This window comes from Desmodus rotundus, chromosome 12 (genome assembly GCF_022682495.2).
Source record: "Desmodus rotundus isolate HL8 chromosome 12, HLdesRot8A.1, whole genome shotgun sequence".
NCBI classification, from domain to species: domain Eukaryota; kingdom Metazoa; phylum Chordata; class Mammalia; order Chiroptera; family Phyllostomidae; genus Desmodus; species Desmodus rotundus.
The window spans coordinates 82,165,993-82,193,514 of NC_071398.1; the positions used below are offsets into that span (position 1 = coordinate 82,165,993).

The 27,522-nt window shown below is 49.5% G+C and overlaps 1 protein-coding gene across 1 annotated transcript in view; it reads right to left on the reverse strand.

Annotated features, from left to right (window-relative positions):
- The window catches only part of PLXNA2 (plexin A2), a 204,498-nt gene that overhangs the window by 171,373 nt on the left and 5,603 nt on the right, over positions 1–27,522 (reverse strand). The window contains exons 2-3 of the mRNA XM_045187301.2: positions 7,261–8,528; positions 688–870 (exon numbers count right to left, since the gene is read on the reverse strand). Of these exons, the coding sequence (XP_045043236.1) occupies positions 688–870; positions 7,261–8,493 (1,416 nt within the window). The 5' untranslated portion in view covers positions 8,494–8,528. The remainder of the gene's footprint in view (positions 1–687; positions 871–7,260; positions 8,529–27,522) is intronic.

Genomic DNA, 27,522 nt, shown 5'->3' on the forward strand with positions numbered 1-27,522 from the left:
CAGCCCAGACAGCCCATGCCCTCCAGCTGGCAGAAGGGCCCAGGGCAGGCATGGGTAAGATATCTACTTCCTCCAGGAAGCTCAGGTCTTGGGGGAGGAATGGGTTAGACACTGTACTTGCAGGAATAGGAAAGACAGAAGCATGGCCTCTTAGCTGGGCACCAGGTGCCCTCAGAGAGTAGCCCCACCATTTGCCTATGTTCTCAGAATGGAGATCCACAATCTGCTTCAACCAGCTGCTTTGGACTCCACACAGACTTTTGACCAGCACAATCAACTCTCCAGGACGTGGGGAGGAAGTTGTGATATTTGGGATTTGTAACACAGAGAATCAAAAAGTCAAGTTGTTTCTACTTGACTTGGAGATACAGAGTGAAGTACTTTTCTCCCTTGGGCAGATGCACCTTCCTACATCCTTGAAGTGTAGGCAAAATTGAAATATATTTGTATTTCCTAGACCACTCGTTGACAAATGCTTGGGGGAAACAGCTAGAAGAGAAGCCACAAAATTAATCCCTACCTACTCTGCTATCTGACCCCTTCCACCAAGAAAATTAAGAAAATTAGAGTTGCCTGTAGTTAAAACTCCACCAACAGCTACCTTCCAGAAGGGGCTCCCAGCTGAGGAGCTGAGAGCCCCATCTCACACTTGTGGGTATCAGTGCGTTGGGACTCACAGACTCTTACCTTTTTCAGCTTGCCACTCTTAGTCCCCACAAAAACCACGCTGTAGCCATTGTAAACGTAAGAGGCCACTGATGTCATACGGTCCCGGCTGGTGGTGTACAGGGTCAGGCCCTCCACTGGAGTGGAGCCTCCAAGTGGCTGGTTGATGTCTAATCCACAGAAGTTGTCATCGATGGGAACCGGCTGGAAGGAAGAGGAGGAAGTCAGGGTGAATAGCAGCAGAGTCATGGCGGTCAGTCTATAGCTCACCCGTAACCGCCAGCCCTGGGACATTTGGCTTCAGAGAGGTGTGACATGGGTGCAGGGTCGTTACACATGCTGCAAACAACATCTCTCCACCTGATCCACGAAGCCCACAGAGGACCCTGTGAAACCAGAGAGAGGAACAAGCAGCCTCCCTCACTTATCCATTCACTTTCTGTCAAGGGATCCAGGAATCATTTATAAAGCCAGTTGCTTAAATTCATTTTCTGATAATTTTAATGTCCCTGTGGACCATGCCATTTTGTGGAGATCTTTCTATTTAGACAGTAGAGATTCAGTCCAGTGACAGCAACCCAGCACTTCTACAGCCTGGAGAGAATTTCTTATTTATTTCTTGGGATGCAAGGCCTCCTTTTGGGCATCAAGACTTTTAAGCCAACTATTCACCACATTCTATACTAGGGATAGGTTGAAAAGGGTCATCCTGATATTGAACAGAAACTTATACTTTGAAAAATTTACTTAATCTATATAAACCTCAGTTTCTTCATCTTTCAAACTATCTGCCCACCTTTCTGAGAGAATCGTTGAGGAGCAAATGAAATAATACATACAAAAGAATTTTAAGTTATATAATGATTTCCACTATTGTATGGTACAGGTCTTCAGCCATGCTCAGGTGCTCCTATTACGAGACTGTTGGAGAGAGTGAAGGTGTGCCTCTGGGTAAAGAGTATCTTTCAGGAGAGACTAGGGCACTTGTGAAAGACCACCTTAAGCAAATGAAAAAATAGCTGGACAGAAAGTAGAGAGGCTTGAAATCTAGCTTCTCCTTTACTGCTAAGTATCTCTAAGTATAAACTGGACCAGTAACAGCCTGTTTGGGGTTGTTGGGGTGGGAGGAATGTAAAATTGATTACTTCTAGTATCTCATGCAGTTAAATAAATAAAAAAAACTATGCTTCCTGAGGACAGGGGCTGGTAAAAGGCTTGTGTTCTCTGCAGACTGCCTATTCTGGGGCAGGGCTGTGATGGGTCCTCTGAAATGCCCCAGCTGACCATGCAACTGGAATCTTGTGGGCAAAGGCTGCAGACTCTGGGCCAGAAAGAGTCATGTTTCTTCTGGGTCTGGAAAGGCATCTCAGAGGAGAAAGGAAATGACTGTTCTAGCATAAAAAGCATCATGGAGAAGAAACCTGCAACCTATTCCCTTCAACCTCCTCCTTTCACACTTACTAGGAAAGAGCTGCCTGGTGCAAAACTTGTCAACAGCCTCATTTCCTTGGAATAACTGGTTTGGAATAAGCCTAGCTTGGAATAAGCTAGGGCACACAATTGTTAAGCCAGGGTCTTCCCTTTCATTCTTCTCTGAGGTCCACAGGAACAGAGACTTGTGTCTTCTGATTCTTGGTGTTTTGTAGAGAGTTGATGCTCCTGCTGTTGGTAGGAATGGAGGTGTTGCCCTTGTGTGTGTGAGTTTACATGTATGTGTATTCTCTAAGCAAGAGAGCTAACTTTTAGGTTAAGGATGACCTTGAACTCTGTGAACTCTGGTAAGATGGAGCCATCACTACCCCCCAAACATACCCCTCACCCCAGAAGGGATGAGCTTCTCAGGAAGGGAGTAAAACAGGGGTATACTGGAGCCAGCTCATGAGGGATGACTGTACATCTCTACATTCAGTGACATCACACTGGTGGTATGAAATCAGCTATGATGGGAGCATTTACATCATGGAAATTAGCAAATGCTCTAGTCAAGGCTCCCACCACCACCACCACCACCACCACCGCAGCTTGCATAGAGCTAGTTGTTTAATATTTACCAGCACATCACTGAAGCCAATGTGGAAAGTTCTTGTTCCCTAGGAAGACAGGCCAGAGGAGCCACTACCACCTTTTGCATTTTTTTCTTGTCTTGCTTATCCCTACACCACAGGCAGCAGGTGCCCTGGAAGACTTGGAAGGTGTAGTCCTGTCTCTAGGACCATCGAGCCACATGGCCCTGATGTGTCACATACCCTCTCTGAGCCTTAGTTTTCTCATCTGTGACATGAAAGGGTTGGACCAGGTAATCATCAAGTTTCCTTTCAGCTCTGAAAGTCCTCAATTTCATGGTTGTAGTTTATTTCCCATTTTCTCCTGGGGCCAATAAGGCTAGAGAGTCTGGACACAGGGACAGACCAAGCCAGTTTCTGAGAAATGATGACAGAAGCAAAAATCTGCTGGTGATTGTGAATTTCTCTACATCTCTCCTGAAACTGGAAATGCCAGTCCATAAGGAAAATAGTTTGCTCTGAGCCTAAGCTCTTGGGACTGGCTGACATTTTTCTCTCTCCTCTAAATTGTCAGATATTCCCAAACACCTGATACCCCTTCACTTTTCCTCAAATGATGAGATCTTGGAGCATGGCTGTCCTTAAAGCAGCATGGCTAGACAGAAATAACTCAGGCTTGTGGTAGGCAGTTAGACACACACGAGCAGAGCAGGACAATAGTCAGGTACAGAAGGTCACCAGGGCAGAAAGCCCTGGGTGCCTAGCAAGGGACAAAACTGGGAAAACAAGGACCTCTCCCCCAGGGTAACCTTTCCTCCCCTAACATATCACTAGTCATATAGTCTAGACCCCCTGACCTTTCATATCGCTGGCCATACAGTTTGGACCCTCTCCTGACCTTTTAGCCCCTGGCATGTTGCTAGTCATGCAGGTTAGACTTCCTTTACAGGGGGAATAAACAAGGGGTCTAGAGAACAGCCCTTAAGCATTAAGCCCCCAGGCCCAGAAAAGCAACAAAATCAGACAAGCTACACCATGGCTGACATTAGGACCAATTGCATTGACTAATGACCCCTTGCCCTGGCACCAACCAATCAGTACAGACCATGACCCTGAAGGGACACACCTGGAAAGCTGATGAATATTCTAGTGGGATCTTCCCCTGAGACCTCCAGATAAATATCCTCAAGATGGAGGACCCAGTGCAGGGAGCACACCCTCACCTTTCCCCACCCCTTTTCCCCACCCCCTTACTCTAGGCGCATTTTCTTTGCCTCTCCCTCCTAAGCTCCAAGGGCCCTTCTTTTGCCTCTGTAACTTGTTCCCTGAGCCCATTTTTTCTACAGCTGACTTCTTCTACATCTGTGACTTTCTAAATAAACTTTCTCTTATAGTTTCAGTCTCAACTCTGAATTCTTTCTTAGCCAGAACTCAAGTACCAAGGTTGCTGAACCAAGGTCCCATTTAACTCTCTGCTAACACCTGGTGTTGTTTTCGTCCTCACCACCAACTAACTCAGAAGTCATATGGGCCGAATTGAATTCAAATCCTTGTTTTATCATTTATATTTGTGTGGATTTAAGCTATATAGTCTTTATGAGCCTTTGTTTTTCCATCTGTCAAATGGGGATGATAATCCTTGCTTCATAGAGTCATATTGGGGATCAAGGGACATCTATAATAGCATAAACAATAAAAACGTAAAATTGACCAGAACAGTGCTTAATACATAGTTGGTATTTAATGAATGATAGTCCCTTTCCTGCCCCCTTTTAGGAAAGTTTAAATCCTTCATCTGAGTGTTCCATGTTTGTCCAAAGATCATGTCAAAATTAAGCCCTGGGACCACAGCTTCTCTCACCAACCCTTAGCCCTGCCTAAGGCCACCAAATGCTTCTGGATCCTTGTCTGGGACTCCTTGGATTACGAAGAGTCCCTCCTATAGCACCCCTTCTCACTGGGTAAAGTCTGCACTGGAATAGTATGATGCTGAGGGGAGGAAAGTGGGGGTGGTGATGAGGGGCTGTTTTCTCTGAGGTTCTGGTCTCACCTGCTGTCACCTCTCTCCCAGGGTCTTTGCTGCTCTTTGGTCATTAGCCCGGGCTTGTTTCTCTGCAAGCCACTGGAGCCAGAGAAGGGTGTCAGCTTCCTCTTCTCTCTGGCTCAGGAGCAGGCAGGAATCAGCAGTTTCCTCCTGACAAGCTCCCCTCTGGGCAATAGGAACCAGGCAGGACTCTGCCAGGGGGTTAACCCTTTCCTGTCCTCTGCACTTCTCCTGATTGGTTGGGGCCACAGGTTATAGAATTTCAGTGCCATAAAAAACTTTGGAGATTATCTAGTTCAACCTGTTCATTTTACAAAAGTGAAATAACAGCAAATAACTGGTTGTTATTATGATTAATGTTAATAATTATAGCTGCAATTTACTGAATGCTTATTATGTGCCAGGTATTATGTTAAGAATTTTATATGCATTTTTCTATTTGATCTTCATAAGAACCATAAACAGGGTCTTATTAGCTCTATTTTAAAGATGAAAAATTATAGCTTAGACCAGGTACACAACTTGTGCAAAGTCATACAGGTTTAAGAGGTAGAACTGATCTTTAAATACAAATCTATTGGACTTCAAAGCCTATAGCCTTAACCAATATCCTATCATACCAAGCAAAGGACAGTGGAACTAGAAGCGCAGAAGAAAGAGGCATCTGCTTTCTTGCTTTAAGCAGTGTTTTTGGTCCCAGTAGCAGGCACTTGCAGTTTCAGGAACTCAGAAGGCGGCCATATGGGTCGCTTCATCTCCTATATTTTCCCAGGCTGCAGATCCAGAGTTCACGGCACTCTGCACAGAAATCTCCCTTAACACTTTTCACATGGCTTAACAGTGCGCTAATAGTGGTACACCTCACAGGCCAGGCATGGTGCAAATCTTCTCATATATTATCTCACCTGGTCATCCCATGAGGTAGGCATTGTAATTCCCATTTCACAGATGGTAATGTAGAAATAAAAATGTTAAATTACTTCTGAAGCCAGGAAGCAGCACCGATGAAATTTGAACTGTGGTCTTTGTCTCTAAAGCCCAAACTATACTACACTGTGAGATATGTCTCTCTTTTTCTCCCCCCACCCCCAACTAGATTATGAAATATGTGAGAGTAGTGATCTTGTCTTTTTATGTTTGCATCTGGTACAGTGCTGGGCACATGGAAGACCTTTGATACTCTCTTTTTAAATAGATGGAGGAATAGGCTGGTGGATGGTAACAAATGGGAGAGATGGATGAATACATGGATAAAGGGGTGGGTAGGCAGGTGGATGATAGATGGATGGATGGATAATGGATGGGTGTGTCATGGTGACCACTTAGATGGCAGCAACTTGACCCTCCGACAGGACAGTGCTCACCACCGATTTTTTTAATCCCTGCTGTCATCTGCTCTGGGTCCTGAGCTCCCTTTCCTCCTCTCTTTTGCCTTTACCCAAACACCTGATTATGTTTCCCCAGTTTGTAATCTACCAGTCAAACTTAACTCCCTTCCCTCTCTTCCGGCTTCCATATCAACCTGCCTACTCAACACCCCAACTTGGCTTCACAGTGGCCTACAAGGCCCTGCATGGACACTGTCTGATCCTTGTTGCCTCTGACTGGCCTCATCTCCTCCCACTCTGTCCCACACGCTCCAGTCCAGCTGTAGTTGCCTCCTTGCTGCTCCTCACATACACCAGGCATGCCCTCTAACCCTTGCACTTGCTGCTCCCTCTCTATGGAATGTTTTCCCCAGGTACCCGCATGGCTCACATCCTTACCTTCCTCAGTCTTTGTCCAAAGGCCACTTTCTCAATGAATCAACCCTGTCAGGTACTGCCTCTTCTCTTTCTCTGCTTTATTTTTCTCTGCAGCAATCATCACCATTTGACAGGCTACGTATTTTATGTATTTTTTTGTCTTGCTTCACTAATGAAAGCTCCATGAGGATGGAGGAGCTTTGTTGTGTGGGTCACCGCTGAAGCCAGCAGTGCCTGGTGTGGCATGGACACTTGATACATGTATGTTAAACCCTGAACACCACAGATTTGAACTGTGCGGGTCTACTTACACATAGTTGTTTTCAATAAATACTATAATTGTTTTTTCTCTTCCTTATGCTTTTCTTAACAACATTTCTTTTCTCTAGCTTACTTTCTTGTAAGATCACAGTATGTAATAAATATAACATACAAAATAGATGTTAATTGACTGTTTATATTAGGGGTACAGCTTCCAGTCAACAGCAGGCCATTAAGTAAGTTTTGGGGGAGTCAAGGGTTATAAGTGAATTTTTGTCCACACAGGGGGTCAGCAACCTGACTCTCATTGTTCAAGGGTCCACTGTATTTGGAATGACTCAGTGGATCAACAAACACGCCCCGAGTGTCTGGTATATGTCAGACTCTGTGTTATTGTTTACCACCTGATAACATGAACCTGAAAACCTCTCTCATTTCTGGCCCTTGGTGGTCTAGGAACAGGCTGTGCAATAGGGCACAAGATGGAGAGTTGGAGCCCAAACTCTAGATCAGGAATAGAGCGAAGTGAGCACCTCCTTACCGCCTTGGTGCACTGGACGTCCTTCCCCAGCAGCCAGTTGAGCTCCAGGTTGCCCTCGCCCTGGTAGCAGGACTGCAGGCGGTACTTGATCTGTAAGTTGATGGCTCGGATGGGGAAGGCACAGAGGGCAGAGTCATCGGGAGGGTGGTGGTACTGCTTCTGCCCTTTGGAGAAGATGGCGAAAAGCACATCATCCTGGCTGCTGATATTGAAGGCCTGGGCCAGGGAGTCCCCAGGCTTGGCCAGGTAAGCAGCCTGCAGGAGGCGGTACTCCACCCCAGCCCGGGTGCAACCGAAAGGCAGGGACACATAGGAGTGGAACTTGGGGTCATCCTTGCAGAGCCTCACGATGCGCGAGGTGTAGAAGAGGTCTCCAGCTGAGTTGATGGCCACACCCTCGGGGGTCTCAGGCTGAACAGTGAGGAAGTAGACAAAGCCCCCGCTGGCGAAGCCATAGATGTAGAAGATGTCAAAGTGGGAGACCAGAGCCAGGGTGTCAGAGGGGATCTTGATGAGGGAGGAGACAAAATCACTGTGTAGCTCATAGTCAAGCATGGCAGAGGATTCGGGGTCACGGGGCAGCTTCCTGCTGGACAAAGTGGGAAAGTAATCCTGTTTTCCGTCCACAGCGGTGCCAATGAAGAGCTTGCCATCCTGCCCCTCGGAGCGCACGATCACCCCATACATTGTCCCCGTCTTATTGACGCTGGACAGGTAGTGTTCCTTCTTGTGGGACGGCTCCACCAGGATGAAGAGGTCATCCAGCCGCAGCAGCTTGCAGACTCCCTGGTAGAGGCTCCCACAGGCCAGCAGGCGGTTCTCAGGGTAGTCAATGATGAGCAGCTTGTTGACGTTGTTGGTGAGGGTGAGGACCTCACTGCAGGGCTGCACAATGAGGGGTGGGTAACAAGACTTGTTGTCCTCTTCCGGCCCAGTCTTATGAGCCACCTGGATGGTCAGGTTGCCCGTCAGCTTGTAGACCCGATTGATGGCCCCCACGTACACTGCCCCTGTCCCTCGGTGGACGGTCAAGTGGTTGAAGGTCCAGTCTCGGTTCTCAGAGTGGAAGGTGCTGAACTGAGGCATGCCGCCCGCTGGGCGGGCCAGCAGCACCCAGACCACTGAGAGCAAGACCACAGACCAGCTGTCAACCTCTGTGGCCCATGGCCAGGGCCTCCTCTGTTCCATGCTGAGAGGGGCAAAGACGAGGAGGCAGGTCCTCTGAGCGCTCATCCACGCCACCTTCCTGGGTTGGCCCTCACATGGTTCTGGAAAACACAAGGCAGGGAGGTCAGACGGAAAATAGTCCTGAGAGGAGTGAATTGAATTGCTTGACCCGGAGTCCCAGGCCTGGCTAGCTCTGTGAGTCTCTTCCTTCTGTATTTCAGTTTTTCTATTTTTAACACACTTTCTCCCTCTTGGAGTTGTTCAAGGAATCCTATTATCTATTTTGGTCTCCAGCCTTACGCTGTAAATTCCCTTCTTTTACTTTACAAAGCATCTCTATTTCTGTCCTCTTAAAACATTGTTTTTCTCTCTCAGAGAGGTTAAAAGACTGTTTAAGTTCACCCTGCCAGTCGATCCCCTGATCAGGAGTAAAGCAAGTCTTTCCTCCCCAGAAGTCACTTCTGTCCTCTCCCAGTCAAATGAAAATCTCCCGTTTTTTTAAAACTACTCCCAGAGTCTGACATTGCAAATAAAATTCCTTTTTGTTTCAAAATGCCATCCCCTCATGCAGCTGCATTTCCTTACTTTCTCAAGCTCTGTCCCCCACAGGAAAGGACTTCAGCCTCACTCTCTCCAGACAGAAGAATCACTGATCTTAGCCATTACAACTTGTTAGAAAAGAGAGACACACTGTGGCCACTAGGGCTGGGAGTGTCAGGTGTGCCATTCAGAAGCCTGAACAGCCCCAGGGAGATGGGTAGACACCCCCCACCCACTCTTCTCTGGGACTGGAGGATGCTAGTCACAGCTTCCCAGGGAGGAGGCTGCCAGGTCCTAGGGACATTGCTTTAACTTCTGCTTCTCTGCAGGTGGGGCTGGCCTCCTCGCCAAGGGGGACTGGCCATCTAAATCCAGCTTTAGCCACCTGAACACGAGTTCTAGGTTTAGAAAATGTGGGGAGAGGCAAAGGGAGGCAAGTTGAGGGTCTGTCTCATTCCAGCTACTGCTGGAGCCTTGTGATTATTTAAGCTCCATGAAGTCGCTCCATGAAGTCACTCCCCGGCCTCAGCCTGCTCTGCCCTGCCGAGCCTGGTCTCCTGCCCTGACTCCTTTGCTCCTTCCCCTCCCTTCAGATGCCCAGGCCCTAAAGCTTTTCTGTTTTCCAAGGAAGCTGCCCAGAGAGCAAAGTGGGGCTCCTGTAGAGAGCTTCTGGTTTGCCTGGGCCAAAGGTGGGACAGAGGAGCCTGTCCCTTCCCTCTGAGAGTGCTGCTCCTGACTTGTGTGGAAAGAGACAAGGGCAGCAGCAGGTAGCAGAAGCAGGAGGAGACTGAGAGTCGTCTAGCAGAAAAATCTTTTCTCCTACAAGACAAATTGCCCAGCACCCTTCTCCGACAAGTCCAGACAGCTCTGGGCAGCGAGGCAACAGGGATGGACACACCCTGCCCAAGGATGGAGAACTGGCTCCAAGGCAGCTTATCAGGGCCCCTTCTCCTTCTACCCTCCCGTCTGGCTGGACAGGGTTAGAATGAGAGTAGATGCCGCGTTGGGAATCCACACTGTTTTTGGCTCTGTATCTTTAGAAACTCTCCTTCCTCCACTCCAATTCTGGGTGCCAGAGGCAACCCCCACCTGACAGCTCCCCTCCAACCAGGCTGCACTGGGGGGTCTGAGGTGACTCAGAAGCTCAGGCTTCCTTGGAAAGAGGAAGGCAACAGCACAGGGCCCCGGCTGACCTCAGGGACTCCAGCACGGCCCTTCCGGCCCCACGCCCGCATCTACCGCAAAGCCCCTATGGACAGACAGAGCTTTCGGTTTGAAAGCCAGTTATTTTTAGCTATGTCCTGGGGCTGGTAGCAGGACGTGAATTCCTCATGAGGAGCTGCAAAACGGAAATAACAGAATCCTTACATTCCCCAGTTGGACAGGGAACTACAAGAGGCCATTCTGGGGAGGCCCCTGGCTCAGCTGGTGGAAGGCAGTGTGTTCCACGAGGAGCACGAGGAGGAATATAACTGTCACCATGCTGTGTTAGGGTTTTGTCTTGTAGCAAGTGCGCTCTGAGACACTGGCACTGCGTCTGTGGACAGCACATTCCTGCCTTCTCCACAACATTTATGCATTTGTATGTTTAGCCTGTGGCTACAGGAAAAAGGTCCTGGTAGCAGAGATAACATCTAAGGACACAATGTGAGGTTAAGATCAACTACCTCACCTCCCAACCCCACATCCCCCTGAGATTAGTTTGATTAGTAAGTGGCTTTGTTGTTAGGCAGAGTTTGGAAATAAATTTGGGACTGTGGGCAAGTCAAGTCTCATCTCCCTTTCTGGTAGAGTGGGGATAACTGCAGTACCAACCTCTCTGGTTGTCACGAGAGTAAATGAGATAACGCAGAGAAACCTCTTAGCCTGGTGGCTGACACAAAGTGAACGCTCAGCTTCTGCCAGTCACTATTTTCATTGACACCTCCCCAGGAGACTGCACTTCAGGAATCCTGCCAGAGCTCTTGACTTCTCTTTTTGCTCATATTCTTCCTTTTCTTGAGAATGAATATTGCAGGAAGAGCTTTGATCCCCAGATTTCCCTGACCCAGTGAAGGGGTTCAATTTGGGAGGCATGTGTCAAAGGACAGAGAATAGATCTGAGGTGATCGTCCCTATCATACTACTGCACAAGTCCCAACATAGTCTCTCTGCCACCTGCAGAGAAGGTGGCAGAGGTAAAGGATCTTGAGAGTTGACCTATGAATTGGAAAATCGGTCTGGTAGCTAGAAGTCATGAAGTCACGGGGCAGGAGGAAGAGGAAGGGACTTAGGAGACTTTGATTCAAATTCTGCCTCTGTCAGCCATGAGTCATATGGCTTTAGACTAGGCTAGCATCTCCCTGAGCCCATTTCTTGATTTTAAAATAAAGGGTATTTGAATTAGCCAGTTTGTAAGATTTCTTCTTTCAGATGAAATAATACCTTGAGGCTTGCTTCCTTCAGCTTCTAAAGTCTGTGGCTGAGACAGATGCTGATGTTTTCCCATCCTGCCTGGTTAGGTCAGGAATTCTCAACAGACCACTACAGTTAGGCTGTTTGCCTCTTACTCCTCAATCAACATCCACTTTGAGACAGACAGCTTTTGGTGACCAGCCAAGCAAATTCATTCCGTGGGGCTCAAGGGCTGCCCATCTGGGAGTAGCAGGCACTGGCAGAGTAGAGTCAAGAGGCAGCATGGTCTCCTGCAGTGCAGGGGTGGCAGGGAAGGCTCACACTCTATCTCAGGAGTGTGGCTTTCACAAGGACAATTGACTTCAACAGCAAATTGAGAGTTTTTGCCTTTCCATGCCAAGGCTGACGTAACTAAGTAGCTGTTCCAAAGCAGCACCCAGCTAGCAAGGATCAAGTCTCCTATCCGAGTTCAGAGGGACACCCTCAGTGGGGACAATCACCCACCTTTGCACCTCTGATGAGAAGTCATGTAGTCCAATGGTTAAATGCTTTGACTCTGAACTTAGATGCTTAGATAGCTGTGTAAACTTGGTCAAGGCCCTTAACCACACTGTGATGCTATCTATCCACATAAAATGGGATTAGCACAAGCATCTGCCTCATAGGATTATTATAGAGGAGTCACTTAATACATATAAAGCACTTAAAACAATGCCTGGCCCATTTTAACTGTTTACCATGCAGAGTCTTTATTAGTAGTTTTATTTGTCAATATTTCTGGCTCCTCACCTCCACCCATTCCATGATCTGTCTTAGAATGACTTATCCATCCTCGATTTGCTAGAAGCCAGTGAACAAATGCCTATGACCTTGCATACCTATCATTTCCTCCTAACTCCGACTTTCTGCTGGTGTCAGCCTCAGGAGTTTCCACTTAAAGATGCCTCCATTTTTCTGCCACTTCTACTCTCTCTGTCTAGCTTGTGAAGTCACTTTGTCACATGCATTCTCAAGAGCCAAAGCTTGCCTAGTCGCCATTCTCTTACCAGCTTCCCTCTCCCTCACCCCAAGTCTCAAACTAGGACATGTGGCTCTGGGATGCTTGCCCTATCAGAGGAGCCTCCCAGGACATCTTATTCCAAGCTCTTCCCATGCCAAGCAGAGGCCATGCTTGTCTGATTGGGAAGCAGTGTCACTAAATATTTTATTTGGAGGGCATGATGATACCATCTCCCGATCAGGATTCAGGAGGCAGGTGTGGGTGACAGCCTAGTGGAGGCATCTAATACCTTCCTGATCAGCTGCTGTGGGCGTCAGTGGCAAAGCAGGGAGGAAATGACAATCAGGCATTTCCAGTTCAGCTCAGTGCAGGATTCTTTCCACCCTGATGACCTGCTGTATAGCGTTCTTCAGGAGATCCAGGCACACATGCTTTCACTTGGCCTTTCTTATCCAAAAGGAGCCGGTAGGAAGAGGAGTTAGAGTCGGGATATAATTTGGCCAGTTGAGTCAAAGTTCACAATAATAGATCGCACAACCTTGGACCCACCTGTAGCTCTACCATCAGCACTATCTCCATTCTATCATTGCCATTCCCACCTTCATCACCACCACCGTCGCCAGCACCATACTGGCTTAGGACACTTTTCATAACAACAACAGTAACAGCAACCTATTACGACTGCACCTACTAAGTGGCTCACACAGCCAGGATCCCAAGCAGCCAGATGGTGACAGAGAAAAAGTAGGCATGATGATGAGGGCTGTGAAGTCAGGGAAGGGGTGAGCAGCTGCACTAGAAATTCTCCCCACTCTCCTCCCTCTCCCAGGGCAGCGGGAAGTCCATCCTCTCCCGCATCTCTCCTCCCCAATTAGTAGAGTCGTTAAACCAGCAATTCAGGGCCAGTGCTGAGATTATAAGATTACTCCAATTCATGACCTATTTTTAGATGAAGAAAGCAAAACCTATGGAAAGGAAACAAATTGTCCAAGCTAACCCAAATTGAGTCAGGGACAGGCTGCAATCGGAACTCTGCAGAGAGTCTCGTGCTTCCTTAGTCACAGGCAAAAGGATCCTGTCAGTGATGTTCTGCCTCAAGGCTGCCTGCTGGGGGGAAAGAAGGTGCCTTTAGAGGCGGCGGTGGGCCCATGATGGGCAGAAGTGAGCCTGGCTCTGGGCCTGGAAGGGGAAGCAGTGCACGGGGCAGACCTAAAGAAGTGCCTGCAGAATTAAGGGGCAGAGGAAGGGAAAGAGACGCTCTCCATTGGCTGCCTCTGTGTTGGGGAGAATGACTTCCTGTGATGTACTCTAGGCCCAGGCAGAAACCACATGCAGGAATGAAACCCACGCTGTGACTTGCGAGCTACGGTGTCCTGCGCTTTGTTCCTTTGGGTTATAGGCAGGCTCACAGACTGCCTATAGGCTCCCTCACAGGTCAGATGGAGGCTAAGCACAGGAAGCCTCTTCTCCGCAGAGAGTTAGAACTGCAGCAGAAGGGACTAAAGTTAGATATCAAGGGGGATATCCTGGAGAGGATCCCTGGGGCATACTGCCAAGCAGATTATGGAATTTTCTGACAGAGAATGTTCCTGACAGCTGTCTTAGGAGTAAGTTTACCCAGGGGGAGGGGATTGGTCCCAATGACTTCCGAAGGCTTCTTTTGCTTTAAGATGCCTATGAGGATAAAATGTCTAAATGAGAGATTATGGGGCCCCAGCTTGTCCCCTGTGGGTGGAATGACCCTGAAGGACCTGACATAATGTCATTTGCGTGGCTGTACATGCAAACATTCCAAGCGTCACTGTCTAACCCCGACCTCAGAGGTAGTCCAGGCACGTTGGTAGCACAAGGTGAGCGAGAGGGCGAACCCAACGCAAAGGCCCCGGGGAATGCCGGCAGCTGAAAGGCCTCAATTAGAGTGAAAGGAGTTATCTGGTATTTAAATAATTATTAGATTGAAGGAATAATCATGGGTTTGAGCTGATTTTTTTCCCCACTGTCACCCTGATGGCGTCCATAATATTATTATTCAAATGCCCACGATGCTCACTGAGAAGAGACCATGAGAGAGGGGAGAGAGTAGGGGAGAGGGGTGGTGAGCGGGGAGAGGGAGAGAGACTCATTTAATCTCCATGTGACAGGGCTGCAGGAGGTACGATTAGTCTTTTTCTTATTTCAGCTGTCACTCATGCACAGACACCGAAGATTGTTATTAGCGTATTTTATGCACACGATTTAAAGGGAAGAGAGGGTGGGCTGGGGAGAGGAGAATTTCCTACAGAAAATAACAGGAACCAAAGGAACAGTTTAGATGTCACTGCTATACCAGCTGCGTTTGCTTCATTAATCGAATGTCATTTTTTCCCCAGACTCTGTGCTGTTACGTGAAGCTGAGTGGCTGTACTTTGCCCCGGAGGGAGAGAGAAGGAAGGTGAGGGGAGATGGAGGAAAACGGGCCTCTGCCTCTGTGCCCTCTTGGCACCCTTTTCCTGAGAAGGGGAACCACATGAGACTGTGGCCCCCCAGCACGTGTCAACACAACTCTTGGTGACCATTTCTATCCCATTACCTTCTTTCACCAAGAGAAGAGCGATCCCTTGCTTATCTCTATATGCAGTCCCTTTTACAGGGGGGTAGGCCAGATCCACTCTCCAGTAACCAAGGAGTAGGAGAGAAAAGGAAATTCAGAGAGGCCTAAGAGTCCTGCTCCGCAGTGAGGGAAGAGCCCACGTTCCAGGTGGCAAAGCTTGTGACTGGAGCTGTGTGCTGCTCTCTGCTCTGGCAACTGGCCCTTGACAGCAACAGACTCTACTTCTCAGATACACAGTGGGCAGACATGGGGTGACATGCAGGGGCTGGGAGCTGACGAGAAAGGCAGGATGGCAGGTGTTATGGGTTCAAATGTGTTCCCCCCAATTCATAAGTGGAAGTCCTGACCTCCAGCACCTCAGAACATGACTGTTTTTGGAGATACGGGTTTAAAGGGGGAATCAAGTGAAAATGAAGTCATTAGGGTGGGCCGTAATCCAAATGACTTGTCCTTATAAAAAAGGAAATTTGGACACAGAGACAGACAGTCACAGAGGGAAAGAGATGTGAAGAGACGCAGGGAGAGGGTGGCCACTTACAAGCCCAGGAGAGAGGTCTGGGACGGGCCCTTCCTTCCTAGCCCTCAGACGGAGCCACCCCTGCTGACACCTTGACTTTGTGCCTGCAGAACTGTGAGACAATACATTTCTCTTATTTAAGCCACCCGTCGGTGGTACTTTGTCACAGCAGCCCTAGAGATTAACAGGGCATGGAGGAGTAACGTTCTCTAGCATCTTGGCTCAGGGATTGCTCTTTTAGAGAAAAGAGGTGTGTGTGCAGGCACGTCTAAGCACTCATGCTTGTGCCGAGGGCGTGGGCGTGAGCCACCACCGGCCCAGACACTTAGAGAGGTGGATGTCTTACTGTCTCTGTGAGGACCAGGGAAGCATGCAGGCTTCCCGTCCCACCAGCTGAGCGCCATGGCCGAGAACCGCTGGCTTTGCCTCTCCTGCCTTTATCCCCATGGGATTAGGATTGGGCATTTTCCCACAGAGTGGTTCTAGCCTTTTTGCCTCCCCTGCCCTGTTCTTCTGCTATTTCCCAGAAGAGTCCAGGTGTCACATCCCAGACCCAAGAACCTTATGGATATTTTGTGACTCCCATAGAGCAATGTCCCTCCAATCCCACTCCAGCTGCTGCTCCTGCCTGTCCAGGACCACGACCTTTCCATACCGGGGAGGGTTTTCTGTTACTTTTTTTTTTTTTTTCCAGATCTCCCAGTGGGCTTTGATCGAGCTCTGGAAACCACACTGGCTCTCACAGGGCCTTAGCAAAACATCCAGTGTTTGTCTTCTCCCCTCACAGGCTGTAAAAGTTTGAAGTTGTCTCCCTGAATTATGAAGGGTTCCAAAGACACGCACTCACTTGAGGGGTGGTGCAGGGGAGGGGGCCACTGGCCCGGTTGGCTTTGCAAAGTCAAAACAAGATTCATTACCCTGGGGCCAGGAGCAGGGAGATACACGCCTGACCCTGCAGACCTGCCCCATATGTCATGGGCCTGTCAGAAATCTCCCAGAATTCCCTTTATTATCTAAAGGTCGCCACCCGGGCAGTGCTGAGAGAGCCCAGGGTATAAACTAAACTACAAGAGCAATCAATTTCAAGCGGCTGCCTTCCCCACCACCCTGCCCCCTCCCCTTTCCATGGGCTCTGCTCTTTTCAATCCCCCGTGGAGGACTGCCAGAGAGAAGGGACGCCTTGCCATGGCCACCTCACCCCTGGGGCAGAAAGAATTTCTGCAGGTTAGGATCAGTGGACCTGGGGAGGGAGCCTGCACTGGGCACTACGAGGTGCTCAGAAAAGTCACCCCACTTCTCCCCTGACTCTGAGCTGGACCCTGCTTAAACCATCCTGGGAGGGGGATTGCATTATGGGCTTTAAAGAATAGGAAAAGGAATTCTCAGACTCCCTCAAAATCAGGCAATAGAATAAAAGTGGGGGTATTTGGCTTTGCTAAGTCAAGTCCAAATTCATGTCAGGAGACCTCATAGGGCAGTGAGACGCATAATAACAGCAATTTTCATGTGGTTCTATAACAAAAATAATAAATAAGGAGGGACAGCTATTATTATTAACCACCTGCTACGTGGCGTGCTGTGCTAGACTCTCTGCACACGCAAGGAAAAATGTTGTGGTCATCTTGCAAGATGAGTGTTACTCTCCCCACGTCACAGATAGGAAAGCAGAGTCTCAGGAAGGTTGACCACTGGACCAGCATCATTCCGCTGGGACACAAGACCTCCTGGTGCCTGTCCCCACTATTCCACATTGCCCTGATATTCAGCCTTTACTTTTCAACCAAACCCTCTTATCTCTGGTCTGGAAAGACTCACTAGAATGTGAAGTAAGACTTGGCAAGTATGTTATTTTATAGGTCAAAACTGGAGGCTCCCATTTGGGTAATGGAGTAGGGTTGGGGGCGTGGGCAGTGTGGGCTGAGTTACGTGTTACAAGGTGGAATCCGAGGGTGTTTCATGGCAAGAGGGTTGCTAGCTGGCAGTCACCTTTCAGAGAAATTCCAAATGACCTTTCCAAGGATCCTGGAGATGCATCTCCTGCCTTCTCACTTGTCCTTACTGTCCACGGCAGAGCCAGGGAGTCTGTGGCAGAGCCGGCAGGAGAGCAGACCGCAGGGTAGAAAGTGCCCAACTAAATCGTTAAATAAATTACAGTTACTCCACATAATGGCATATTATGCTGCCATTAACCACCGTAATGTTTTCAAAGAATAATGACACAGCTTCAATTCACAAGCAGTAGGAGGTTAAGGGAGGAAAATAAAGGGGGGAGGGGAGGAAAATTCAAACCAAACATAAGGCCTTCATCTCAGCTCTCAGGCAGCAGACCAGCCCCAAACCTCACTTACTTTCTCCTGAAGCTCTCCCTGCCTTTCTCCTCTTGAAGAGAAATTGTAATGGCCTCCAGGAGTCCTCAGGTGAGAGCACTTCCTGTTTCCCTTCAAACCCTGTGCTGTTCTACTGCCAGTGGCTCCCATGGCCGGCCACTGAAACACTCTAGGGACAAGGAGCACAACCCATCATGCTGTTCATCCTCTTGTCAGGGAAAGCAGCTTTTACTGAAGTCAGGGTTCCCCAAAGTTCAAAAGAGTGGGCCTCTTGATCGGCGAGTCTGGTGTCCCCTCCCTGAAAATGGTCCATGTAAGACTGTCACAGGGATACTCAGCTGAGAGACACCCTGATGAAAGCCATTTGAAGCTGTAGATTTCCTGCCGCATATGCCTGGCCTGCTTCGTTCCTTGTGCCCCAGATCCCTTGTCTACCTTTGTCAGGCACATGGCCAGAGTGTGACATCTGTCCGTGGAAACACCTTCTGTTACCCAGATAGATTCCAGGTGGACTGCTAAGCACCCAGGTTCATGTCCTTCCCAAACTAGCTGGCTCTCCTGTATTTGTCTGACTTCCCTTTCTGTCTCTCCGAGTCCCAACACGCCGGCTCATTTGCTGAGTCCCCAGAACACCTTGCACAATTTCACCTCTGTGGTCTCCTCTCTGGAACACCTATCTTTATCTTCTGCTTTGCCTGCTCAACCCAATCCATTCTTCAAAGCCTCCTGAGGACTCTAGAACCTCCCTGCTTCCAATCACCCATCCCTCCTTCAAAGCCAATTAGAAATGGCCGTTTTAGCACATACTGCATTGCAGTGGTGGCTCTCGTATGTTACGTGACTATTGAATAGCTCCCCCATTGAACTGGAAGCTCTTAGAGGGCAGGGACTAGCCCAGTGCTTTTCACTCAGTCTGTGCTTGGTCTGAACCATGGAAAGCAGAAAAGGGAGACAGGGATACTCACTGCCTTACCTTAATTACTAGCCTGACCTCAGACGTGGTTTGAAAGACCACACTCAGCTCAGTGATTTGTCCTAACTGATCTTTTGGCATTCCTCTTGAATTCGCCGGGTAGAGAGCGATGTCATTGGCTAGGTGGATGAGGTGGGAAGACGGATGGAGAAGAATGGGAAGATACCAGCTCTGCCTTTGAAGAATGCCCAATGCAGCCAGGGCTTGTGCGGGAAAAGTTTTGGCAAGAGAGCTCCAAAGCCACAAATCATATAACATCATAGATCACCTAAAAGTATATAATAAATGGTCAACTGATAACATGACGTGATCATGAGCAGAGTGGGGGAGGGTGAGATTCCCCAGAAAGGTTTCAGAACAGGGCTTGTCTACAATGAGGTCAGACTCCCTGTGGTGCATGTATGCAGGCAGCAGGGGCACAGGAGAGACTAAGGGCTTTGGAGACAGACCTGGGCTCAAGTCTGGCTCCACCACTTTCTAGTTTGATGACCTTGATCGTGCTTTTTAACCTTTCAGAACCTGTTTTCTCAGCTATAAAAGGACACCTCACAGGGTTGAGGTGAGAATCAATGAGACAATGGATGTAAGTGTTTCTGTAAACTCTACAGCTCTGAATAAACACCAATTACTCGCATTTTTGTTTTCTGGAGAAACACTGTACAAGGGCATCATCTCCTTGGCAGTCACAGCTGCCCTGTATGATGGCAACAAAGGCTGAGCCGGTTTCACGCAGGTGAGGGGTGATTCTGTGTCACCACCTCCCCCAGCTCCCTGCTCCTAGGAGATGCTGAGAAGGCACTGGGTGCGGCTGGTCCCTAGTAGCCACTCTCCCTAGTCCCTTTGGCCCCACACTACCCAGATTACCACCCAACAACTCTCATAGCCTTGAGGGTGATTGAATGGCCACTTTCGCTGCTCTTGGTGGTTCATCCAGGAACCCTTGGCAGGAAAGGAGAGGGAAGCCTTCCCATAGGAGGAGGAGGTGGAGATGCTGAGAATAGTTTCACAGGCTGGAGATCCACATCCCTTGGTCTCTACCCATACTGGTCTGGCCAGCATGTTGGATGAAATTCCTCTCCTTTATCTTTCCCTGCTTCTCCTTCTCTCCTGTGCTTTCCTGAACTGACAGCCAAGACTCTGAATAAAAAGCTGTAACTCCTTTTTTATGAGGAAGCTTTTTAAGCAGGCTGTGTCCCTACCCTGTGCCTTCCCACCTTCAGTTTCTATTATTTGTCTCTCTTTGTCTGAAACTTTGAGCTCTTGCAGAAAGATCCTCAGCTGTCAGGCAGCCTCTCTTAAGTAACAGGCGAGCTCACAGTCACACTGTAGCAGGGGAAGTGCTGGGGAGCTGGATAAAAGGGACATGTGCAGACTGCGAAGTGGTTGGCATTCCGGGCAGACGGGCAGAAGTCTGTCCACGTAAGGGACTTGTCTGTGCCAAGATGCACACACACTACACTTGGCTGGGGAACACTTAACACCTGGGTGGCATCAGCCCCTGGGTGAGCATGCAGAGAAGAGACTTTTGAGGCCCTTGAGGCCCTGTCAACTCCGGATGTCTCGGACCCCAGCCCCACTGTGGAGGGAAAGTGAAGGGAGCAATTATCTGAGGCTGATGCAGGGAGAAGAATGTGCTGGAGGGAATGCAAGGGGAAGGCAGGCAGGCCAGTGCAGCACGGGGACCTGGGGCAGAGAGATGAAAAGAGCTTCCTGAGTGAGAATGTGGCCCAGTGATGAATGGGGTGTGAGAGAGGAGTCTGGAAAGGGGTAAACAGCCAGGAGGGATGCAGGAGGGAGGGGGGCTGACGAGAAAGAATGCTGAGGTCAAAGAGCAAAGCAAATGCCCCTAGAATGATGGAATCAAGATCTAGCATGCCGCACATGCGGATGGGATGGGTGCTCATGTGCACCCAGACTTGCAGGCCCGGTCCCCTCCCCTACCCGTCAAGGTGGGAGCGGGTCAGCTTTGCTCCGAGACATGCCCTCTGCAAAACTTCTCCTGTGATGGTTCGTTCTAAGGTCCCAAGGGACCCAGCTGTAATACAAACTAGCATTTGTGCAGTGACTAAGCTTTACTGTTCACTAAGAATTTCATGTCTGTTACCTCATTAATGTACCCCTCATGCAAGCCCGTGAGGGACAGATTAGCATCAGCATTACCATTTAACAGGTGGGAAGACTCGGGTGTATTGGAGGTGAAGTATTTTGTCAAAGGTACCACATGTGGAACTAGACTTGGATGCAGGCTCCTGGAATCAAACACGTCACCCTACATCTCTGCGGCCTGGGACTGTAGGTGCCACGACTTGATATGTCCAAGGAGAGATCACTTACTCTGGCGACTCCTCTCTGCCTCCAGGAGGCAAAGCTGCCCACACTCAGGGATATACCATTACCAGTCTTTGGGAATGGGGCGGGGTATTAGGAGCTCAACTCAGAGTTGAGTCCTTGGGGACCCCTGTGAAAGAGGAAAAGCCCTGGCGCTGGAAGCTTGTGGCCAGCCACCAACTGCCATTTGGCTCCCATCCAGACCTGACTGGTGGGAAGGAGGGCTGGGGAAAGGCTGAGGCCTGGAGCTGGCCCCCAGCATGGCCCCGGTGGTGGCAGATGGAAAGAGTCCAGAAGCAGGACTTTGTAGGCAGAGAGGCTGGGATGCCGAAGTCCCCTCCCTAACTAACCTGCTGTTTTCTGTGGGGCAGGAAACTAGCTGCCCACTGCTCCTCTGAAGACCGTGCCACGTCCACAGTCCCTGCAGCCGATCCCAGAGCACAGGCAGCTCCGACTGCTGCCTTTCTCTCCCCCGCTCATATTCTCCCAGCTACCCTGGCCCTGCTGCTCTTCAATTTCCAACCCTGGCAGATCACTGATTAATTCAAGGCTGTTTAATAACCCTTCTATTTTGATGAAACAAGCTGTCTTGTTTTCTTTATTTTTAACACCGACTTTCGACTTTCGTTTCTTTGCTAAGCATCTTACTGTCATTTAAATTTCTCTGTCTCCAACCAAGCTGATAATAGACTGGAGTGAGCAGCTGCTTCCATCCCGTTTATGACAATGATTAGAAGTTAGAGCTGTGCAGAGAGCTGACCAAGTCTCGGTTCAGAGGGGTCTGCCCCTGCTTGTAGAGGGAGTGCTCATTTTAACGTGATTAGGAGAATTCCGGCTCCAGGGGAGACCAGGGCTTACTCTAGCCTAACCTTCCTGGCACCCTGCTCCCAGGGGAGTGGTGGGGGTGAAGGTGTGAGAGCCAGCTCTATTTACCGTGGAATTAAGGCCAGCAGCTGAGAACCTGACACTCTCAACTTCCCTTGTCAACTGTTTCTTCCTTGAATTTCCTGAGTAGCAAACAGGGAGACTCAAGGTTAGAAGATCTGGAGGTGGGTGGTGATCTCAGCCATCACCTCTATACCTTTCCGCGCCACACAGGAATCCCTTCTCGACACCTGGTCGACAGCTTCCAAACTCTGCCAGAATGCTTGTGGCTGGAGCGTGTCCCCTTCCCTGATGGCCCTTTCTAGGGTTGGACGGTTCTGGTTAATTTCTCTTCTGCCCTGCGCACTTCTATTTAACCTGTGTGCCAATTATTTGTGTGCAGACCCTTCCTTCCTTGGCACACCGTAGGCTCCTCAAGATCCAGCATAGTGACTTGCCTCCCTCCCTTAATACTTGGAGCATAGTAAATATTCAATACACATTTGTTCAATCACATAAAATTTGTTCAAAAATCTCCTTGCAAGCCATGTGTCCTTCCTCTACCTGGACAGGCTCCTGTCGAAGCTTCCTGTTTTCCTCTACCTGGACAAGTGTTCTGCCTCTTCCTGCCCTCAGGCCGGAAATGTCTGCCTCCGCAGGAGCCAGGCCTCTCCTCTTTCTCCTAGGCCCCCCAGGGACTACACAGCTGGTGGAAAGCTTGGCCAAGGAAGCTGAGGGTACCAGCGGTAGCCAATCAGGTGGCCTGGACTAGGCTGTCTGCATCCCAATGCCCCCCTCATTCCCACTGGGTTGGTTGTGGCTGCCTGAGAATGCGCCCAGGTGCGGGGCACCCAAGCCCTGGCTGGCCCAACTCTCCCCTGCAGCCTCCCAGCCGGCAGTCTGCAGACAGCTGCTGGGGTCATTGTCTCACCCTCTTCAAGTGTGAATGCTGAGTCTATAGAGACCGAAACACAAACAGTGCCCACAGTGCCTCTCGGGGAAAGGAGCAGCGGCTTGGCCTTGCCAGAGCCATTGACTGTGCAAATAGCAAGGCTTGCTGTGCATGGGGGAAAGCTGGTTGGGGCTATTTAAGAGGGGGGCCTCCCTACACCACACTGCCCAGCACCGTGGAGAGGCAGTCGGTGTGTAATACGGGCCAGCAGACTGGCAGAGAAGGGGAGAGGTCCCTTCTCCGGGAATACCACTTCACTGTGAGGTGCCTGCCTGCTAGACAGGAGAGGTCTCTGGGCATGAGTTCAGGGAATGAGAGCCTAGAAAGAGAAGGTTGCTCGGTGGTCAGATCAAGAGGGTGTGCTGAGCTTGGCTGGGGAAAAGGAGCCTGTTCAAAAGGAGGGCAGTGCCTGGCTTCTAGCCGTGCGACTCCGGGCAATCTGCTCCCCCAGGGTGGACCTGGGTTTCACATCTGTGACGTGGGCCTAGGAAGAAGCTGTGATGAAATGCTCCGAAAATACTTTCCCCAAGTATCCTATCCAGAACACCTGTTCCTTTTGAAATTCAGACTGTTTTCTTAATAATGTCTTAGAAGAGAAAATGAGGGCATCTTGTCATGCTCATTCTCCACAGCCGATGCTGAGATAGTACTCTTGAACACACAGGGCTCTCTTCTCTGAGAGATGCCTTCCCATGCTCTGCACTTCCAACCAGGGATGGGGCTCTTGTGTTTCAGCTGAGAGGGTGGCGGGGAGCGTCTTGGGCTAGCAGAAGACAGCTGATACCGCTCCCAGACCTCCTGCTACGTTCTGACCAATAGCTAGAACTGGCTGAGGATCTCATCCCTGGGCCCTGGGGTCTAGCTTGGGCTCTGGGACCCAGTTCCTGCTAACATTTTTCATGCCATGTATGCCTCATCCATACCCATGCTCTGAGGAGCTCTGTCTGCAGAAAGATGTAGGCCTATTGCAGGCGGGCAGGAGGAGGCCCATGACATCTGCCCCTTCTCCTGCTATGGGAGGTTAACTCCCAGGAAAACACCACTTTCCAAGTTGTTTGACAGTATCGTTCACCCCACTCTTAGACCTGAAGGCATTGGGTCTATGAGTGGGATGAAGCAGGGTAACAAATTCAGAATTCGAATTCCAGCCCCCGGTCAAATGCTAACAACGGACCGTGTGCCAGTTGTCTCCCTCTGTTTTCAGTCTTCACTCAGTCCACAGCCTTTTATCTATTTTTGTGTATGAAAACCTTTAGCACACACATCTTCTTTAAATAAAGTCTTATTTTTCTCACAAAGTTCCAAACAAATGCAGGGAGAGAGAAGAAAAATGTCCCTGGCTTGGCTTTTTTCCTGCTCTCAATTTTAGAATAGGTTTGCTGGTTTGCAACAATTGCCCTTTCTCCAAATCCCCTCACCATGTCACTATGCCCGGCTCCAGACACAAAGGCAAGTGAGGGCCTGAAAAGCAGTCATTCCCACCATACAAATGGAGAAACTGAGGTGCTGGGTGAAGGAGCCAGCTCTCCTAGGGCCTTAGGGCTCTGTCTTGTCTTCCTCCCAGGACCAGGGAGCAAATGGTGGGAAGGTGACAAATCTTTAGGAAGAAGGAAGGGCACAAGTGTGAAGGCAGGCCCTTTATCCCAGCACATTAGGACCCTGTTCTGACACCACTCTTCCTGACCATCTGTTCTGATGCTCTTGGTGGGACTGGGACCCAAACCTCCAGCCCCAGGGGTGAGGGTGTGGCTTCCCGGCTTCACAGGCTGGTGTTCTGATGATCATTTTCTTGAAGCATCTCACAACTGGGTCCTGAGCCCGGAAAGCTGACCGGCTTCACACCGGGCTGCTCAGAGTGGGGCGTCAGACTTGAATTTTCCTAATTTCCTGGCTAAAACTCAGTGGGGGGTTTGCCTAACAGAAGCCTTAGTGGTGTGGTTTTTAATTCCACAGAGAGACAGGGACTTACTTGTCAGGATGGTCTACGCAGCTGGGTGGGGGTGGGGGGCAGTCTTGTCAGGGGACTGGGAAATCCTGACCACCTCTCTCCTGGAAACACCACCAGCCGCCATCGCCACTGGGGAGCAGGCACACCAGGGGGAGAGTTCCCTGACCCAGAGGAGGGCTTTCCCGGGGCTAGGACAGGCAAGGAGTTGGGGCTCTCTGTCTAGCTTTGAGCTGGGCTCCCACTGACAACCCCCAAGTTCAGAAAACAGGCTCTTCTCCCTCCAGTATCTTTGTTAGTCAGGAGAAAGACCGGGAAGCTGGGGGAGTAGCCCGGGGAGGTGGAGGTCACAGGCCAACGTAATATTTACCCAGCCCAGTGGGGCCTTTGGCTTTTATGAAGCAGGAAAGTGCTTCAAAGCAGCAACATCCCCTCCTGCCACTTGTCTGCCCCTGTCCTCCTGCCTCTCAGGGCAGGCTGGGCACTTTTACCCACCCCTTCCTCTCCTCCTGAACTTTCCACCCTCTCTGCCTTAAAGGGAGGTGCCCTGGGCCCTGCCTCCTAATCAGAGACAGTCAACGACTTGCCCATAGTTGCAGAACAATTACAACCGCTGGGCTCCCCTGGCACTCTAAGCCTGGCCTGCATGTCTCTTGTCTACTCTGGATGGAGGTGAGGGTGCTCCTCGGTTACAGCTTTTCACCAGAAGCCCCCATCACCACCACCAGAGCAGGGAGCAGGAACTGAGGGGTGGGAAGAAAATACTAGAGACTAGAGGGTCCTGGTTCTTTGCATTGAAGGTGGGTGAAGTCATAAACTACTCTTTAAAAACATATATGTATATATGTGTGTATATGTGTGTGTGTGCATATATATATATATATGCACCCATCTCCACATATTTCTTGAAAGCATAAACTTTCAGGGGTTTCAAAGGCCTCCTAAAGCTCAAGCATGGCCCCTGGTTCTGCCCATCCCAGTACAGGGATCTCCCCCACCCCAGACTCTTCAAGGAGCAAGGACAAAACTACCTTCCATTGTAAGATTAGAGGTAATTTTTAAATTGAGTTGAAGTCTGCCTCCTCTGGACCTCCCTCCATGAATCCTCCTGCACCTCCTTTCTGCTCAGAAGCTTTGAGTGGCTCCTTCTCCAGGCAGCGGACAGATGGCAGAGATGGCTCTCCTGAAGTGCGCTCTCCTGTTTAGCCAAGGGGTAGGGGTAAAACCCGAATTTTCTCTGGTGGGATCCACTTACTGTGTTCATTCAGATAAGAGAGGGTGAATTAACAGCAGGATCCTGGACACCAACATGTGAATACAGATGAGTAACAACATTTCCTGATGAACCACACTGCCAACTCCAGGGACCGGAAAGGGATGCGATTTATATAGAATACAATGTGAAACCCTAGGGAGTGGGGACTGGGGATTGTGGTGTAGGACGTTGACTAACAGAAAACAAACCCAGTGTTGTCAGTTTACAACCTGAGGAGGAGAATGAGGGGTAGCTCTGGGCTAGTTCAGAGGCTGAGGAATGAGTGAGCTTAGTCATTTTCGACAGGAAACTGTGACGTTCTCAGGCACCTGAGTCTGTCTCCTGGCCTTTCTTTATCAGCACTACAAGTATTTGGCTCATCTCCAAGGCGCCTTCCATGGCCTAGAGCAAAAGCTTCCAGAAGCTTCTGTGTTTTCACTTCCTAAGTCCCCAGCCCACTCTTAACTCCACTCTGCCTATACTAAGGTTCTTTGGGGGCATTTGGCTTATGTACTTCTCCCTCCCCCCCAGGACACTGTAAATTTCCTGGAGGCGGAACCTATTACTTTTTCATTTTGTACCAGGTCCTAGTACATCCTTAGCACTACATAAGTGATCAATTCCTTTATGTTTAAACTGAAACGGATTGCAATTCCTGCTTTCAGTGTCTTCAGTTCACTGCAAGGACAAGAAGTGTGGTATACATCTCAAATGTGAGGCTTAAAGTTGGAGGGGATGTTCATTTCCTCTGTCCCTCCATCTCCAAACTACGGGGGGGAGGGGAGGCTGTTCAAATACAAAGAGAGAAAGCCCATGAGTTTAATTCCCTGGACAGTGTGGCCGGCACAGGAGTGCCTCTATCAGAGCCTCTGTCGTCTCTCAAAGCTTCAGACAGAACTTGTGTTGGGTGGGGCAGGTGCGGGGGGGGGGGGGGGGGGATGCAGAGGAGAGAAGTTCATTCAGGGGCCAATCACTCTGAGCCCCAGGAGCCCTCCCCCTCTTCCTTCTCAAAGGCAGTTGAACTTTCCAAGGGCAACTTAGCTGCCTTTTATCTCTCATACCAAAAGTAATTTTAGCTAAGGAAAAGCAGGATTAAACTTTCATAACGTGATACATTTATCTTGTTTTCCTTTTCTCCCTCCTCTTTCCCTCCCACCCCCACCCTGCCTTGACCCCAGGTAAATTTGAGCCAAAGTGAAGCCAAGATTAAATATCAGGGGTTGGTATCGGACCTGAGGAGATGCTACTTTCTGGCCCTCTGCCGGCCCCACAACTTCAATATTTTTCCATACCCCCTTAGACAGTTATTATCTCCTCAGATGAGAAAAGCCTCTGGACTCTGCTCTCTCTCCATATTGTCCTCTGCTGAAATGAAAGGGGGAATTATAATTCAGAGAAAGGCTCCCACAG